The sequence below is a fragment of the Ammodytes marinus genome (genome assembly GCF_949987685.1).
Source record: "Ammodytes marinus genome assembly, chromosome: 16".
In the NCBI taxonomy this organism is placed as follows: domain Eukaryota; kingdom Metazoa; phylum Chordata; class Actinopteri; order Uranoscopiformes; family Ammodytidae; genus Ammodytes; species Ammodytes marinus.
Genome location: NC_137220.1, coordinates 9,842,835 through 9,861,063, shown reverse-complemented (window position 1 = coordinate 9,861,063; position 18,229 = coordinate 9,842,835). Strand labels below are relative to the sequence as shown.

General features: G+C 39.6%; 2 protein-coding genes across 2 annotated transcripts; both read left to right on the top strand.

Annotated features, from left to right (window-relative positions):
- Positions 1 to 1,409: 1,409 nt before the first annotated feature.
- On the top strand, positions 1,410 to 3,292 carry LOC307263009 (uncharacterized protein; the record flags this gene model as incomplete). The annotated part of the gene is made up of 3 exons (XM_080044028.1): positions 1,410 to 1,644; positions 1,975 to 2,132; positions 2,897 to 3,292. 3 exons carry the CDS (start codon positions 1,410 to 1,412, stop codon positions 3,290 to 3,292), a joined length of 789 nt encoding a protein of 262 aa, XP_079900154.1.
- Positions 3,293 to 6,710: 3,418 nt separating this feature from the next.
- micall2a (mical-like 2a) lies at positions 6,711 to 17,375 on the top strand (the record flags this gene model as incomplete). Its single annotated transcript, XM_080044027.1, has 16 exons — positions 6,711 to 6,853; positions 7,278 to 7,326; positions 9,345 to 9,486; positions 9,629 to 9,795; positions 9,974 to 10,731; positions 11,244 to 11,428; positions 12,294 to 12,351; positions 12,803 to 12,996; positions 13,350 to 13,457; positions 13,638 to 13,702; positions 13,892 to 14,015; positions 16,005 to 16,107; positions 16,387 to 16,460; positions 16,560 to 16,674; positions 16,934 to 16,980; positions 17,074 to 17,375. 16 exons carry the CDS (start codon positions 6,711 to 6,713, stop codon positions 17,151 to 17,153), a joined length of 2,412 nt encoding a protein of 803 aa, XP_079900153.1. The 3' UTR covers positions 17,154 to 17,375.
- Positions 17,376 to 18,229: the final 854 nt, after the last annotated feature.

Genomic DNA, 18,229 nt, shown 5'->3' with positions numbered 1-18,229 from the left:
TCACACAACCACTTATTGCGGTATATCAGTTATTAACAAACACACGATATAATAAATAAAAATCCATCTGAAAAACCAAGTAGGTAATTAACCAGATTTCAGACCACATCAGATCATCTGGATCATTATATCAACAAAAAAAATTAAAACTGCAATTCTATATCCGAATTCAACCAAAGATGGTGGTCAATACTAATTTTTATTTTTGAGTGCAGAATCCAGATATTTTCATCCAGATGTTAAGGAGAGGGTTTGAGGAATCTGGAAATCCTTTCAGAGTAGAGGTAACTGCTGTTACCAGACTTTCTGGGTTTTCCAAACATCGCTTGGCAATAATTATCTTCCTACAAAGAAATTGATGCTTAGCTCTGTGACTTGAATGAAATGTTACAATAATACAATAATCGAGGGAAATTTCTTGCGCTCATCTATTTGCAGGATTTGCTCTGTCTTGACCTTTTAATTAAACATTTATTTCAGTTATAGATTTTCAAATATGAAGTGTATTGCATTTTATATGGGAATCTTTTTGTAAATGTGTTTAAAATGTTTTCCAAATGTGAGAAAAGGCACTAGTCTTGCAATACAAATATTCAGTGTTTATGTCATCACCAACAGGTATGGTATACAGTATATGCCCACCACAAGGTATGATGCAATTGAATTTGAGTTTTCAAGTTTTTCACTTTGGTGTTAAGAAGAGTGTTTTTACCTGAGCCCTGCTGTTCAGGGTCTGCTGCCATTTTACTTGTTTTTGTACCCAACAAGACTGATGAACTTGTGTTTCGTTAATGTCCTTTTTGTAGTTATTTCTTCACCTGTAAAGTGATAGCGTGTTCAAAACTGAGATTTCACGCACTGAGCTCCTCTCAATCTCACTGTTTGAAATTTTAGAAGCCAGAGACGTTGAAACTTGTCTCAGGTTAGATAGATAGAGGAAAGTTCAGGGGAATCTCTCTTTCTTTCTCACCATCAAGACATAGATTGTTGAACACGTGGTTGGGTAAAGTAATGGTGAGTAGTTCTGATAATCTCACCTCCGTTCTTCAAACCAAGCCCTGCCGTCTGTTTGAGGGTCACATGACTGGGAAAGAAGGGGGGGGGCAGAGGATTGGAGGAGAAGAGTAGAAAGCTAAGGTGAGAGTGAGACCTCCTCCACTCCTTAAGTCTTACCTTTACTCTCTAGGCAACACCTTCAAACCTGCGCTCACCTCAGCCACACACAGCAGCTCTAAACAACCAACCGGATACATCTTTTGGACAACCAAAACCATATTTCTATTATTTTTCACTATATGAGGGGGGATGCATTCCACCACTCCACTAGCAGCATCATCCCTGTAAGGAGTCAACCTGGCCTCTTTTTTAAGCGGACTGATACTTAGTATTGGACTCTTTATAGCTTGGACATGTTTGGCCCAAGGCATCTAGTATCTACTCTCCTGCCTGCAGTTTTCCATTCGCCCGCCACTCACTTTTTCCCAGCATTCCCGGCCAGGCTAGGCTCCCAACCTCAGATCCTGATCCCGGGGCCCTTTATCACCTACGAATCCTTAAGGAATTATCTGCAACCAGAGCCATGCAAGGAAGCTCTGCTGCTGGCCACACAGGCGGTTGGGATTGGGGCTCTCGCAGAGGGCATAGGTGAGTTCAAATCACGTCCGCTTTGGCCAAAATAAAGGGGATTGATTGAATGATACAGGACTTGTGTGCAAGTAGTGCACTGTCTGCAGCCAAACTGGCACCACTTAACCACTGTCTCTAAAAGACAAATCAGTGAGCTGCCATCTGATCGCAGTGTAAATATTTACAAAATATTTAACACTCGTAACTAACAATCAATTATCCAAAGAGTGTTATAATAAAGTGGGGCCTAATGATCGCCGTGCTAATTATCCAATCTAGAGCCATTAGTTCGTTGTCACCCGTTGGCGATTGTGTGTAATTGGTGCTCGCGCTGTTGTGCTTTTCCAGATGAACAGAGGCCAGTGAAGCAGCGTCGCGCACGGGCCAACTACAGCAGCTGGCAGCTGGAGGAGCTGGAGAAGGCCTTCGAGACCACCCACTACCCAGACATCTTCATGAGGGAAGCCCTGGCCGTCAGACTGGACCTCATTGAGGCCAGGGTACAGGTAATTGGCACACGGAAATCCTCCTGGAAATATTCTCTTCACACTCATTCAACTGATACTAATCTCTCTGTACAGTGTGGACATGAAGTTAGCCCTACAGACTTGTTTGCAGATTTCTATTGTTTTGTTTATATCAATATAAATAAATATGATAAAGGTTGAATAGGTTCCAATTTGAAACATTATGAAAATTTGGACATTGGTTTCCTATTTGTTCCTTCTTGTCTTTGTGACCGTGAGGAGATTAGTTATTTACTGTATACCTCTCTATTGGGCCAAAGTCGTGAGTCCTTATTCCATATGAGGCCTCAGCAGTTTGAGTAAGTCAAATAAAGTGCACTGCCTTCTGAAGTTGTTTGTAGTGTGATTGCATTGGATTGGCATTACAACAGGATATCTTTACGGCTAGCGTCAACAGGCAGAATGACTATGGCAAAGAAATGTGCCTTCTTTAATGGATAGCTGGAATCCAACCAGCGTAAATGCATTTACTGTATGTGGTATGTACAGTAACCACTCCGCTACCATGGCGCTCCACTATGGCAACATTTGAACTTGTTGATAAGTTCACATGGAAATACGGCATTCTTTAATAAAGGGCTAACAAAAACTAGAAAAATGTGTATTAAAAACTATTTAACAAGATATTTTGTAAACGTTTTGTAACCATTGTAAAAGGAGTATTTAAAAGGAGTATTTATATATTTTAAGAAAATTTTTTCATCTCTATGTTTATATTTAGTTTTGCTTCATTCGTTCCCCAGGTTTGGTTTCAAAACCGCCGTGCCAAGATGAGGCGACAGCTGAAACTGCAGGGCCAGCTCGGAGGGCCCTACGTAAACACGGACAATGGTGGTGACATGGAGAAAGGAGCGAGCAGGAGTTTGAAACAGCAGACAGAAAGCTCTGACGGCGAGCACTGGGAAAACAATCCATGGACAAAAGTACCGAGTGCTGCTGCTGCATTGAGCGTGAGTAGCGGGAAGTGGGAGAGGTTGGAGGGGCCGAGTTCAGACCAACTGCGCTCCTGCAGCATCGCCAAGCTGAGGGCCAAAGCCAGAGAGCACCAAGCCGAGATCCACGGATCCACTATAAACATGTCAGGAGGAGGAAGCGACACACAATCACAAACACAGGAAGCTGATGCCATCCTCGAATGATTGATCTTTTTCCCCCTTTTCCTGTTTGTACAGATAGGTAATCATAACAACGCAAAAACTGTGTATTCTATTAATATGCCTGCACAAACTTTTTTCAACCTTTTTAGGGATTGTTTAACCATCTTTAATTAAATAGTTTCCTACAGAATAAAATGTAAGTCATTTTCTATGAAATTATAAAAATGTGTTATTCTGGTCACTATTTAATTTTTTTAAAATCTTATTACTAAAATGCAACTTAAAAAAAAGTTCTCTGTGTTTCTATTCAAGCAATTTATCTTAAGTTCTGTAGCACTGTTTTGTCTATTTTGATAACAATGTAAAACTGTAAATATTTCCTGTATCCTACATTATTTGAGTTACTGATAACTACTAATACTAACATTTCATACATGCATGTGCTGTTTGTGTTTCGTTATATTCTGAACATGCTTCATTATAAAGGTTTTTTAGGTTGTCAGCTAAACTGGAACATAATGTGGCAAATGACAAATGCTGATACCTTATCATATCAGTTTAAAAGGGGCACAACTGAAATGGGATACAAATTGCAATCAAATGATTTCTACCTGATTTATTTAATGACGAGCTCATCCCTGACCTCGATGTCTCTGGCCCACAGACAGTCAGGATGTCTGCATGCCGCCACACGTCCTCACAGGAAACAATGGAAATAGGAAATAGCTGCAAAATGAAATCACACATTGTGAGTCTATTAAGATGATGCATGTCTATGTTTTTTAAAACTACATGAATCAAAGTCTTAGCATGCATGGTTATTTTGTTTTCGATGATAGCGATACAAATTTGATAATTTGAAGATTGTTTGAAGTTAAACAATAAGGAAATGGAAAATGATCGCTAATATAAAAAATAAATAATATTTTTTCACAGATGTGGTAAATGACAAAGTCATAAAATGTAAAAATGTTTAACTACTTAACTTTTTCTAAAAACATTTTTAATCTGGTTTTGGTCCAACCGACTTTCACTAAATTCAGTTTATGAAAGCCATCTAGACTAAGCAATATGAGAGTGAATGAATAGGGATTTCCACACGTTAAAACACAACAGTGAATATGGAAATTATTTCTACTTCTGCAGAAATCATACTATTTTCGAATGCAATAGATTATCTGACAACAAGTTCAGAGTGGTGAGATAGTCTTCTAACAGTGTAGAGTGACGCTGCCCCCTTCTGGACATGAAGATGTCCTCAGACAGGACAGATGAGAGTTCAAACAAGGCAACACACCTGTACGTACAGACACAGTATGTGTTTCTAAGATCCAACTAAGAATTTCCTTTTTTTTACTGCAACCACACATATCATCTTTGTAGTGTGGACCATAGCAAAACCTTTCATGCAGTGTTTGTGGCGACCCTTTGTTTGTGATAAATAAACAATGTATGTCTACAGTGAATTAGGGCAGTGTGGGCCGCTCGCATTTCAAGGACTCTCACACTAATTACATTTCCCAGGTCAGAGGGTTCGGACACTCACTGATGAGCCGCCATGGTAAAATTTGACGCTTCTTTTCAAAATGTGTCAGAGAAGCACTTTTGGAAGTTTTCTCTAGTTATTTTGTGTTCTTTTTCAGTTGGAACGACTCACATTTTACGAACACCCTTTATGAGTATAACTATACAGTTTACTTTGTGAAAGTTACTGAGAAATCAAGTTAAGTTTTCCAATGAGTTTTTTTTATGGGACACCATTATATCAGCTTATTAGGTCAGAATCTTTATATGACAATAGTTGGCCTCAATTAGGCCCCAATTAGGCCCCCCACTCAAATATGGCCGTGGTTAAATAGGAAAAATGCATGTCACAGATTTTGTTCTTGGTTCTCATACTGCATGCTGACCTCGATACTCTTGCTGAAATCTTGTGTTTAATTACTTAAGAAAACCATACAGCACATTCCTCCTTTACTGCAGACCCAAAGTTAGGTTTTTTTAAACAACTAGTGAAATAATATGATTGAAAATGTCAACATAACCTACATGCTTTTTTTTAACCTTTTTAAAGTAAAATGCATCGATCTGGTGCACTTTGAGAGGAAATGTAAGAGACTATATCAAATCCTGGGATGCAGAAGGAACATTATTTTTCAGATTGTTCTTAAACAGGGAGCACTCTTTACTCTGCAACTGTAAAAACAGTACAGTAGATTGGTCTGCAGACCCATGTTCTATGATGGAGGGGCCCATTTCAACAGATAAAGGGTGGATAGCTACTTTTCATGAACAATTTAGCCTTCAAGGCGCCTCATGGAGACCCTAGACAGAGATACTAATGCTGTTGTTTTTAACTTGCTTTTGTATTTCTGCCCCTGAGGGGCCCATGATTCTATTTTGTTAAATTTAATGAGTATATCCTTATATAGGCTATTCCTTTTTGGACCCTGTTATTGACAAGAGTGAATGAGCTCTTTGACTATGCGACATGAAACATTACTATCAGTATCTCTGACTAAGGGCCCCCTTGGGCCCCTGGGTCTGTGCCCGGTGTGCCCGTGCAGTAATCCACCCCTGACATAGGCTAGTATGTAGCCAATGAAAACCTAATAGAAGAAAAGGAAATGGAAACTGTATAACTAGCATTTCATTTCTCAAATCCAGATGGCAAAAGTAATCTGTGAGTATTTAGAAGGTGTTCAGAAGCAAATACATTTTGTTTTAAGGTCACATTTGAGGTTTGTGTTTTCACATAGCCTACTACTGTCACTGTTCACCCTACTGTTGGGCTCTCTGTGTTGTTAACATCCTTTGACATTTCATAGGGACATCCTTCAATGACATACCCAGCATCTGTCACTCTTGTTGGTGCAGGATCACAAACATATACCGGTATATTTGAAGGCAGTGTAGGCTCCAAAAATATAACCACATTGATCAGCCTACTAAATGAACGACGCTGCATTAATTAAAATAATGTAGCTTCATAGCTTACAGTTCAGAATCACTTTGATATTTCGATTGGGATCTCTTTCTGCGCACTTTCAGCTAACATAAATAAACCTTCTCTGTCTGGGATTGACAGCTAAACTTGAAATATTAGAAAAAGTTTGATTTAGCCTACCTTTTCTTTCTGGCTGTGTTGTATTCAACAGTTGTGAATGACGAATCAGCAGTCGGGGTCAATTAGTGTAATGAGCGCAGAAGCACACACCAGCAGCACGCAGCTCGTGTCCAATAGGCTACTAGGACCTACTCTGTGCCTCGGCGTTCATTCAGGTAAACGAAGGAAACAGGACGCAGCTGCAGCACTGCAGTTCACGGCCAAATCCTGAACACACACTTTGTTTAGTTTATCTCTCTTTCCTCCGGCTCCTCCACGCTGAAACCCCTCTGCCTGCCTGTTGCACACTTCACTTCGTCAGTACGGTGTGTGTCTGTGTGTCGCGCTGGAAGCATGGCTGCTATCAAGGCTTTGGAGCAGTGGTGTAAAACGCATTGTGACGGTTACCGAGATGTGGCCATCACCAACATGACGACTTCATTCAAGAACGGAATGGCTTTTTGTGCGCTCATACACAAGTACAGACCCGACCTCATGTAAGTATTTCACTTTGAATAAAAATAAAAATAAAAAATCAGCCTGAGTTTGGCACAGCCTACTTTAACTAGGCTACTAGTTGTGACAAAAGTAATACATTGCAATTATTTAGTTTTCTACGAGGGTTAATATATGTCTCTGGTACTATTGACCTTAAATGAATTTCAAATGTTATTTTCTAATCTTATTACATGTATTTTATTTTGTGTGTTGCTTTTAGTTTAGTTAAGGGTGTAGGCCTATGACCTGCTGTAATAGGCTACATGTTATCTTGAAACCCATAAGAAAGATATGCCATCATATAGCCTAGTTGAACTCAGAGTCCTGATCCTAAGATGTTTTCACCTACTGTACATGTCTAACTTCTCTCTCTCTCTCTCGCTCTCTCTCTCTCTCCCCCCATTGTATTCCTGTTTTTCCCAGAGACTATGACTCACTCAGAAAGGAGGATGTGTTTGAGAACAACAGACTGGTAAGATGTCAAGTTGCTGTTGAACCCTTTGTTATATTAAGTGGAGCTGACTTCATATCCGAAGCCACACATGACTTGATGTATCATAAAACATCCCCTTCATTAACCCCAAACATACTGAGGGCACATCCGACAACAAACACACAGTATTTATTCTTGCTCTTGGCATTTATTTGGCAGATTGGTTCAATATTTCTTAGCTGTTTCAACATTTTAACATCACATGCAGTTCGAGCAGAAGCCACCGCTACCAGATTTATGAACTTCTCTCAAACTCAAGAATTCCGAATGCGTTCTCTGCCTCTGCCTCTGTCCACTTGACCTCATTTATTTTGTAAACCGCTACATGACCCCAGGCAGCCTCAGCCAGGACCCCCTTCCATTATTTAGTCTTCTTCCATTTTACCCAGCTTCCTCTTGAGGATTACACACCCTGCAGAGTGCTACAGTAGTGTGCACTCCGTATGACTTCCTGCTTGTCTTGGATGATCCTGGCAGTGTCAGCAACAAAACCTGAGCTCAAGGGGGGAGGCTGTCCACGCTATTCATTTTGAATGAGGCTTACTGTCATCTGCCACTTGACCTCTATACCATGAAGGTTCACTTGAAGCCAGTGTTGTAGCATACATGAATGTTACACAAAAAGAAGCACTTTAAACCCAACGTGTGGCAAGAAAAGTTTATTTTTAAATTAGGGTTTAGTTTTAAAGCTATAGTGCGTACATTTTGTTGCCCTCATGAGGAATTCTGAGTAATTACAACAACACTATCGGTGCATTCACATGAGGTGAGCCTGCGGTGATCCTGCATGGATTTATTACCTTCTGCTCTATATGTCCAGGTGTGTTCTTAGTAGAATCAACAACTGTAACATTTCCATTGCCGCTTCTTGAGCTCCTGTGCCATTTTTCCAAGGGGGGGGCGACGACATCAGTTTGAAAACTTACTACCATACTGAGAAATACAGAGAGAGTTTTGTGGAGCTGATAGGCTTAGTCAACTTTGTGTCAACTCATTTGGCAATGGCTTGAATGTAACTGACATTCATTTATCTGAAAAAGTTATGCACTATAGCTTTAATCAACCGTTGGAGATGCCCCCTATAGTGAAACATGAGAGCGCGACCAGTGCGGTAATTCACACCCCTCTATATTTCATGAATAGTGTCATGTTACTTTATAGTTGGTTCTTTCACTAGTTGTTAAATAAGAAATAGTCCCTGTGAGTTTGTTACAAAAGCAGCATTACTTTTCAGCTTTCAGTGCTTTTCATTTACAACTAGTCTTAAAGGGCATGTCCAGGCTGATCTTAAACAATGCCCTGATATTTTTCCCTCTCCATCCTTCTTTTTATCCCTACAAGCTCACAGGAAGCATGCTATTCACTATTCAGGCCCTTTCAGACCTTTCAGGGCAAAGCTACTGACTGCTGCCTTTCTATTTAAAGGAGATTGTATTGTGTGACTTTTTGTTACACATGCTGTAATTGTAGGAGCTGACATTACTGCGCCCATATCAGTGAATAACATGTTTTTATATGGCAACAATGCTTTGGATGTGTTAACATGGTCCATCATAGACAATCACTTTTTAAAGGTGGCGTCAGCGATTTTGGAGAATGATTGTTGTGGAAATCTCTTTTTGTCAAAATCTGTGATTATCTCCTCATAATCAACCACCTAAATAAACTGCGTGCAAAAAAATCCAGTGTTAATACACAGCCTAGGCTCTGTAAACTGTATGTTAACAAAGAGTATGTAAACAGAAGGGGCCCACTGTGGCTAGCAACATGGCCATTTACAGAGCCTAGGCTTTTGTATTAACACTGAATTTTTCTACCCAGCAAACTTACAAACTTACAGACGGTTAGTAGATTGTAAAGAAATATTCACTGATTTTGACAAAGTGATTCAAACAACAATAGTTGACCAGAATCACTGACTCCACCTTTACATTTTGTCTTGGCAGAAGTTAAAGGCATTTGGTTAAACTGTATTTGTTTTTTGTTTTTCTGTCAAGGCTTTTCAGGTGGCAGAAGATAAATTGGGGATCCCAGCTTTGTTGGATGCAGAAGACATGGTGGCTTTGAGGATCCCAGACAGGCTGAGCATTCTAACCTACGTCTCCCAGTACCACAACTACTTCAAAGGACGGCCTCCTAGTGAGAACATGCTGGTTTCAAATATCCCTAGAGACTGTCAACCCTCCTAACCAATAAGATTTTCTTGAACTAAGAGCTATTTCTTGAATATATCTTGTTTTTATGTGATATTTGTGCTCAAAGAGTTCTACTTTTTCCTCAGTGGGAGGTGTGAAGAGACCAGCAGAGGGCTCCAAGGAGGAGCCATCAGAGAAGAAAAATCTCCCAGTGGTTGCCAAAACCTTTGTGTCTAAAACCGCCATTGAGAATCGTCTACCTTCCACGCTCGCTGCTCAGACCTCACCCAAGTTGGCCAGAGTTGCTGTCCAGGTCAGCACTTATGTCATCAAACATTTGAAATGATGTCCGCGTTCACATCCTTTTGTATGATTGTATTTAAAAAGAAAGAGGAATGGCCCTCTTTCATTGGATTATTACGTACATGGAAATAAGATCAGAAAGGTTTTTGCATAGGGCATTACTTCAGCGTTTGTTTTCTTTTTTACAGGTGTCAGTTCTGGCAGAAAATGCCAACAAAAACGGGACTCTCAATAGCAAATGTGTGGCATGCAAGAGTCATGTCCATCTGGTTCAGAGGCACTTTGTGGAAGGCAAGCTCTATCACAGGAGCTGTTTCAAGTACGAACCTAGGGAATCTATATTCCTTGATGATACCTTCCTTTCATGTGCTGTGTTTATCGCAATAATAATAATAATTTCCCCCTCAATCAATTTTTCCACCAAATGCAGTGAATGCTCCAGCGTGCTTCAAGGCGCAGGCTACAAACCTGGGAAGAATCCAGACACTTTTATTTGTAACGCCCACCAGAACGGTTGCAAACCATCACCACCGCCCTCCTCCTCCTCCTCCTCCGAGCATGGGTTCAAAAATGGACCCGCCAGTGCCAGTTCAGCTGGGCGACTCATTAACGGTGCCAGCCAGAGCCAGCCTGCACCACGCCCCTCTTCTGTGCTGTCAGCCCCACTGAATGCTGTGGTGAAGCCTGTTCATCCTACTCCACTTACCCAGACCTGGACCACCTCAGCCCAGAAGACCCAGTCCGCCCGCCAGAGGTTTTTCCAGGCTGCACAGCCGGTCACGCAGGCCTCAGCCGTCCTAAAACGCTTGAGTCCCAATGATGATGATGATGATGATGATGATGATGAGAAGAGCAAGGCAAGGACAAGCATCTGCAAGAAACTGGCCGAAGAAAACTGCAACAACAACAACAAACGTCCGTTCACCATCCGATCAGCAGAGAGACGGTGAGTGTTGCACTCTGTATAGTACTTCTTCTTCTTTGCAATATTTAGATATTTCATAGTGTTTCCCACTGTCAGTACGGTTTTGTGAACACTTTTGCTATTAAAGTTGCACTATGCTGTTTTAGTGGAGGTGGATTTGTTTACATTTGCGGAGCCTGCGGTTAGTTAATAAAACAAATTTACTCTACCTGTCATTATTAGTATTGAATAATTCTATCCTCATGAATGAATACAAATTATTTTGAGGCACCGGGAAGCAAAACGTAAGACCTATAAGTTTTTGAAACAAAACTGTTGGCCCTCCTGCTGTAAAAAAACAACAACAGTGAATCAGTAACTTTTCAGGTAGCATTCTAAGTGTTCCAAAGATCACATTTTCCCATGAGGAAAGTTTGTTTATTCATTCATGAGAATATACCTTTAGAAAATGATCACTTCTCTGACACGCCCAAAGTTACATAGTGCACCCTTAAAGGCTGATGGTGAAGGGATTTCTCTCTCTCTCTCTGCAGATTTGGAGATGAGCCAAGATCAGCTGACGGCTCCGGTGTGAGAAAAGATAAATACAGCCAAGGCCCAGCAGGAAACTGGGCAGAACAGCCCACCAGCAGCCAGACAAACAAAAAGGAAGCGCCATGTCTGAAGGCCATCAACAGAGACGACACAAGGCCAACCACTGTACACACAACCGCCAAAGGCAAGCGCCGCTTAACTCATTTCAGTTGTTCTTGATCCATTATTTGACATCCAGCCAGCTCCCCCTCACCCCGATTCTCTCTCTGTCTCAGAATGCATTCATTGAAAACAAAAGCCCTCTTGTCAGTTTTTTTTTTTTTTTTTGGTTTGCCCCATTTATACAGCCAGTGCATTTAGCTTGACATTAGTTCAGTGTTGGATACTGACATTTTGATTTCTTTCTCACACTTGTAATGAACTTTCATAGTTGAGCTGTCATTTATTCTATGGGTGGATGACGTGCATGCATGGTTGCAACATCCTGACAGTCAGTACTCTTTTCAGACAGAAACACAATTACAGTTGGTTTTAGTCAAATTAGCATTTGATAGAAGTCTTCCTATCATGGAAAGCAATTATTGTGTTTGCTAATATAATATGGAAGACATATTGACTATGGACACCAACTCCAACTTTTCTTGAAGCAAAAGCTCACCTATATTCGGAATATACTGACATTGTTGTTCAGTAAAAGGCAGTTTGTCTCATCATTTGGGTCTTTTAGTTGAGATGTGCATGTGAAGATTGTTGTGATTGACTAGATAATCAAACCACTATAGTCACACTCATAAGCAGCTATTCAGGTCAGTGAGACGCAGAGAAAAGTCGAGGGAGTCTTTTGTTTACTGTGTGGAGAAACTTGAACTCCTTTCGAGCGCACACTTGATTTGCTAAATGTCAAATAAAAGTCAATGTATTAATGGTTCCCTGATTTTGAGATGGGTGAAGTCATTTTTTTTTAACAGATGAAGACGTGAAAAGCTTTCCTTTTGCCTCCATGCTTTTATTTTCATTCACTCTTTTCTTAATTCATTTTTGTTCTGCAGATCCAGTCTACGAGTGGCAATCAAAGGCGGAGCCTTTGAGAAACAAGTTTGGTCTAAGGTAAGTGTCTTCAAAATAATCATAACATCATTGCCTCATAACTCACTTAGGTGGAAGTGGGAAAGTCACACAGGTGGACAAAAAATCCTAGTAAAAAAAAAATTTAAAAAGTCAATAAACATCCCTGACCATTCAGCTTATTCACTCTCCAAATGCAGAATCACCAAGCTCCGTTCGTCTCTGTTTACGGTGACGGGCAGCCGCGCGCTCCGTTCCCCATCCTAACAAGGAGTGCCAGGCCTGAGCTTTTTTCTTACTCTTAACACGACTAGCTTCTCCCATTTCTATTTCCTGCTGATGCTTCCTCCATTGTTTTCTACACATTTCCCCTTATAAAACGAAAGGTGAGACAATCTTTTTCTTTAATGTTCAATCTTTTGGACCCCGCATCTTAAATAAAGGCCATACTGTAACACCATTTATTAAATAGTTGATTGTGTCTTTCTTACAGGGATTCAGAAGCTTTTAATGAGCAACGTGAGGCTGAATTCATGTCCACAACTTCTTCTAACGTGTCCATCAGAACAACCAGGCCTCCCTCTGCGCCAACACCTGCAGCACCTCCACTTGGCTTTGCTCTGTTTGACCCCGCACACTTTACAGAAGTATCTCCCCACAAACCTCAGCTTAGCTCTGAAAACCTGGGTGAGTCACCTGTGTTCACTTTAATAAGACACATTGGTCAACCAGTGTAGAGAATTTGTATTAATTGAGTGTTTATAAAAAAATGAGTTACAAGGAGTGTAAAAAGGGTCGCTTTGACTTTTTCATTGACCTTTCACATTATCACATTGTTATTTGATGCATTCTTCTTAAAGCATTAAGTTAAGCGCGTACATCACGTGAGTATCTTGTTGGTATGCTAAGATCAGCTAGTTATTACTAAACAAAATTGTTAAAATTTGCTAAATTGTTTAAGCAGAAAACAGGAAAAGCCATCAGCGGACTGAACTTTCTGCCGATGTATAGCCTTCTAAACCTTCCTGTCCTCATTTTAGCTGCTCAAAATGGGAGTCGCTCGTCTGTGAAATCCCCACCCAGACGGCCAGCTGTGGAATCTATTAGCTCTTCACCCACTGCTCCGGCCAATGACGGAAAGTCATCAGGTTGGTTAAAAAAATATCAGGATCAAAGCCACACATACGGAGCCTCAGCCATCTTGTTGATTACATATATGAGCAGTCAATTTCCACTGTAAATAAATCAGGTAGAAATCTGAAGTGACAATGCTTTTCTGAAAAGCTGCCATGAAAGGACTATCTAATCCTATTTTATCTACCTCTTAGATGCTAAAAAGGGAAAGTATTTGTCACCCACCAACGCCTCCAGGACCGAAATGAGGTCACCCTCTGTAAGTTCCCTCCATTAAGTCTCTTAAGAGATTAATTAACAGGCTCTACAAATATGCTTTCATTACATTCCCCAGCAAAAAAAAAAAATGGACGACCTTCTTTACGTTTAAGTGGCTGAAGTCGTAATTTTCTAATTAAAGTTATCTACACTTGACTGTAACTCTTTAAGTTATTTTGTTTCCTATCAGATGAAGTCTTATCACATTCCAGTGGAGCAGATTGAGAGGGAACTGAATGATATCGAGTCAAACTTGGCTCAGCTGGAGAAGGAGGGTGTGAAGCTGGAGCAGAAGCTACGCGGCTGTGAGGAAGGTACTTTTTACCCCTCTGTCATTCTCCGCCTTCAACCCGTTTTTCCCTCTATCTTAACTTGTCTTTGTTTTTAGATGTGCCATACATCAATTTGAATGTTGATATGTCAGAAACAATATGCATTTAAGAAAATAAACAGTTCCTCCATTGTCGTATTTTCAGGCAGAAGATGGCAATGCTGTGGTCAATTTTGCTCTATTGCATTGAATAACCTCGCCTCAAACGTTGATATTTTATTGTATTTGTGCAAACCACTGAATTCCACTTGTGCTTCCACTTGCACAATTCCACTGCAGCTTGACTGAGAGTATCTCTGATGCAGAGTTGTGTCCTGGTTGCTTCACACGGGACACACATTTACACGCCTGTGTGTGTGTGTGTGTGTGTGTGTTCAGGGGATTTAACTGCCATTTCTATTACTGTTTCTGCAGCCAAATGAGGTGAGAGGCACACACAGCCCACAGGGATGTTGCTTCTCTTTTTTGAGTTAGTGGGAGTAGGGGTCCTGATTGCTTTGCTCAAGGTCAACATGACTTGGGTATAGTGATATATATTTTCTGGTCGATTGCCTACTATTTCCTCCGTGCCACCCAGGAAGCCTGAGCATACAATCGCCTGGCCAACATTTGACATCAATTGCACACCACCTAGGAGATCATCAACTTCACAACTGGAATATTGGCGCGGTAAAATCTAAACCCTGGCACTCAATTCAAAATAAAATCATGTTTCTTATGGTGATAGCAGGATGTGGACTGTCCCGCCGTCCCTGTCCCAACAGTCAAAATAAAATAATAAGTAAAAAAGAAATACATTTCTATCTAATCCCTACTGGATTTTTTGCAAAACACATTATTACATTGTGACGAAGACAAATTTGTGCTTTATGTATTCTACTCTGTGTGGCGTGTTAAAACTAGCATATTATGTTATATTAAGCAAATGAAGGGGGTTAGCATTTAGATAAGGAATTATATTCTAGATGCCGATGCTGGGGCGTGTGTTTAACTATCAATTCATCAAACTGACTTATGCAATCTACTATCTAAATAGTTGTTTGACTTGCTGTTTTATCTAAAATGTAACATTAGAGAAAATAAACTGAACCCAGTGTATTATAAAATTGACCAAGGCTTTTTAGGTGAGATAAAGACAAATCTTATGTTCTATTCGGAAGTATATGCAACAGATGACTAATAATGTTAACTATACAATAGATTTAGACAATTTTAGTCCTGCTGAACAACATATGATAGCGATGTTTAGATTAAGTTAACATGTCACATTTAAGATCATTTACACCTAAGGCTGCAGGGCTGTGTGTAATTGGCTTGAGTAAAGTGTTGACATGGTCCCAGGAGGTGAGTCATCCTGCACCCTGCTGCTACATACCAGCCAAATGATCCATAAACCTCATTTATAATTGCACTCAATTGTATTATTCTTTCACTAATAGTCATATAAAAACAAAAAGGTTGATTTGGTGAACATTTAAATTAGCTCTGGATGAGGGATGGCTTCTTGATTGCTGTACTAAATATGATTCGGTAATATGTCCTTTTATCAAAATATCCAAATATATATATATATATATGAAATAAAGAAAAAACAATTCTACAGCTGTTCAATCTATGCGTTATTTGACATCAGAACATCACATAGCCAAGAAATGCCGTCTGACAACTCTTTGAGGCTTAATTATTCCCTGCTGGATTTCATTTCCTGGCAAGTCAGAATCATTTAGTGGAATTATGTAGGAACGGTACATTTCAGAGCAGATAATAAATGCAATTTTCAAAGACCATTTATAGAGTCTCAACAGGCATTATAAGTGTTGTTGAATACTTTAAACCAACTGATCCCGATTGATTCATGACTCTTAAGCCAATATGTCAACATCAGTGCCAATACATTACACAACCATTACTGAATATTATTACATTACACCCAATTTTATAATACCCACATATTGGCGTTGTGTCTTTTCAGAGGGAGAGGCGGACATATTGATGGACCCGCTGATGGTTGACTGGTTCAACCTCATTCGCAAAAAGCAAATGTACATTAGAAAGGAGTCAGAGCTTGTATACATGTGAGTACCATTTGTTCTATATAGTAGTGTATGTAATGGCCCGTCATCCATTATACCCATTTGTCTGTTTCCTCTCAATGTTGGTTCTTTACCTCCAGAAAGGTTTGCACTTCTGTCTTTTGCTTTGAGCCGTAACAGCATTTTTTAATTAACCTGACAATTAAAACGTATTAAATATCCATCCAAATGTATTTGTTCAATAATGTTTGCTAAACTATATGCAATAAATGTAGCTTTTCCTTTTTATTTTGAAATTTTATTAATGATTGCATATTTCAGAGCCAGGACTCAGGAGCTGGAGCAGCAGCAGTCAGGTGTGGAGGAAGAAGTTCGCAGGCTGATGGAGAAGCCAGGTAAGATATCATAGTATCACTCTATTCACAACATCAGCTCCATTACATTTTACATCTGACTTTTTCAAACACTTAAAATCTCTCAACTTGTAATCACAGATCATTTAAAGTCCAGAGTGGATCAACAGCAGGAGACAAAGTTGATGCAGAAACTGTTCGAGATTGTGGACGGCAGAAATGCAATCGTGGAGGGTTTGGATGAAGACAGGCGGAGGTAATAGGAGGCCTCTTTTATAATTTTAAGCCTTTGGCTTCTTCCGTCTCCCTTCGGACAACACAAAGTATGATGTATGAATATTTGCAAGAGAAAATGGTGTATTGTGTGGAATTGTCCGAAAGAATAATAAATAAATAATGTTGACAGCAGAGATCACTACAGCAGAGCAATACTGGTATATTTATATATATACTGTATAAAACAACTCCATATGCAAATATAATGCTTAAACTGGTAAAATGTTGATCAATTTCAGGGAAGTGGAGGAGGATCAGCAGTTGAATGAAATGATGCAAAATCTGGGTAAGTGATGTATAAAATGATTTTTATTTTATATGACATTTGCAAATTTGAAATGCACCATCCTGATGTACACTATTCTGTTTTGGTGAACAGGAGTAAAGAAAGCCAAAAATAAGAGAAAGTCCTCCATCTCAAAACTGTTCAGGAGAAGAAGTAAAAGACCAGTGGAATGATTCTCAAAGCAACGATTGTCTTATTGTATATTTATTATCCTATTTTTTTCAAAGTTTCAAAGTATTTTTTTTATATGTAGGAAGTGCACACATAGTGTGAGAAGAGAAATTATGGCATGTCAAATCAGAAAGCATAATGGATCAAATCATTTGGTTGTGTTTTATGAGTTGTTAAAAGCGTATTTCAAAATAAAGGTTCCGTTTGTTGTTTTTTAACTTTCACCTTCAGTTTTCTGCTGTCACCTTAGTTCAGTGATCATTTCTAAATAGTGTTGTGTTAAGTCTTTGCTTTTTTCACAACGGGTGATGTATTTTTTCACAATGGTTTTTCTGTTTCTTCAGAAAGATGCTGTTCAAAGATGTGGCAGATGCAACTGCTAAGATTTCCCTTATTTGATCCGACAAACAAAAAAAAGGAATTGCCATATTCCATGCCTATGTTTTATATTAAGGCACTGTATATTTATTAAGGCACTGTATATGTATTGAGTGATGAGCTTTTTAATTAATTATCGTAGCAAATCAACTTGCACTGGGTTGGGATTTAAAAACAAACAATTTATGCTTTGACTATCTATGATTTACAAATTCCGTTGGGAACTGCTCAGGGAATGAGCAGAATAAATGTGCTAATCCTTCAACAGTCTTGATCCAAAATCAAATTATTTCAGTTTTTATTTAATAATGGATTTTAACAAATTTCCTGTACGGATATTAGCAGGAGAAAAGCCTTGACAATTAGGTTTTGAACGGCTGTGGAGTGTAAAATGGAGAGCCACACATGTTGAGCCGCGTTGTTGCAGACTGTTCCTCTCTCACACTGTACTGTAGGTGGCAGCCTGGGTATGCTGTATCACAAGGCAATAACTTGGAAATCCAATTTGCCACAGTACGGACAGTTAATTTCTTTTGCTAATTTTATAAAATGCTGCAAAAATGTTCAGCTGTGCTGATGCAATAATGTTATGTGAAAGAGGATTAGGTAGAGCAGTAGCTTATGGCCGGGGAAGGCTTATAAACTATAGGTTGTATTGAGCTCTTTATCTTCAAACCAGGTTTAATTAAACATTACTCTT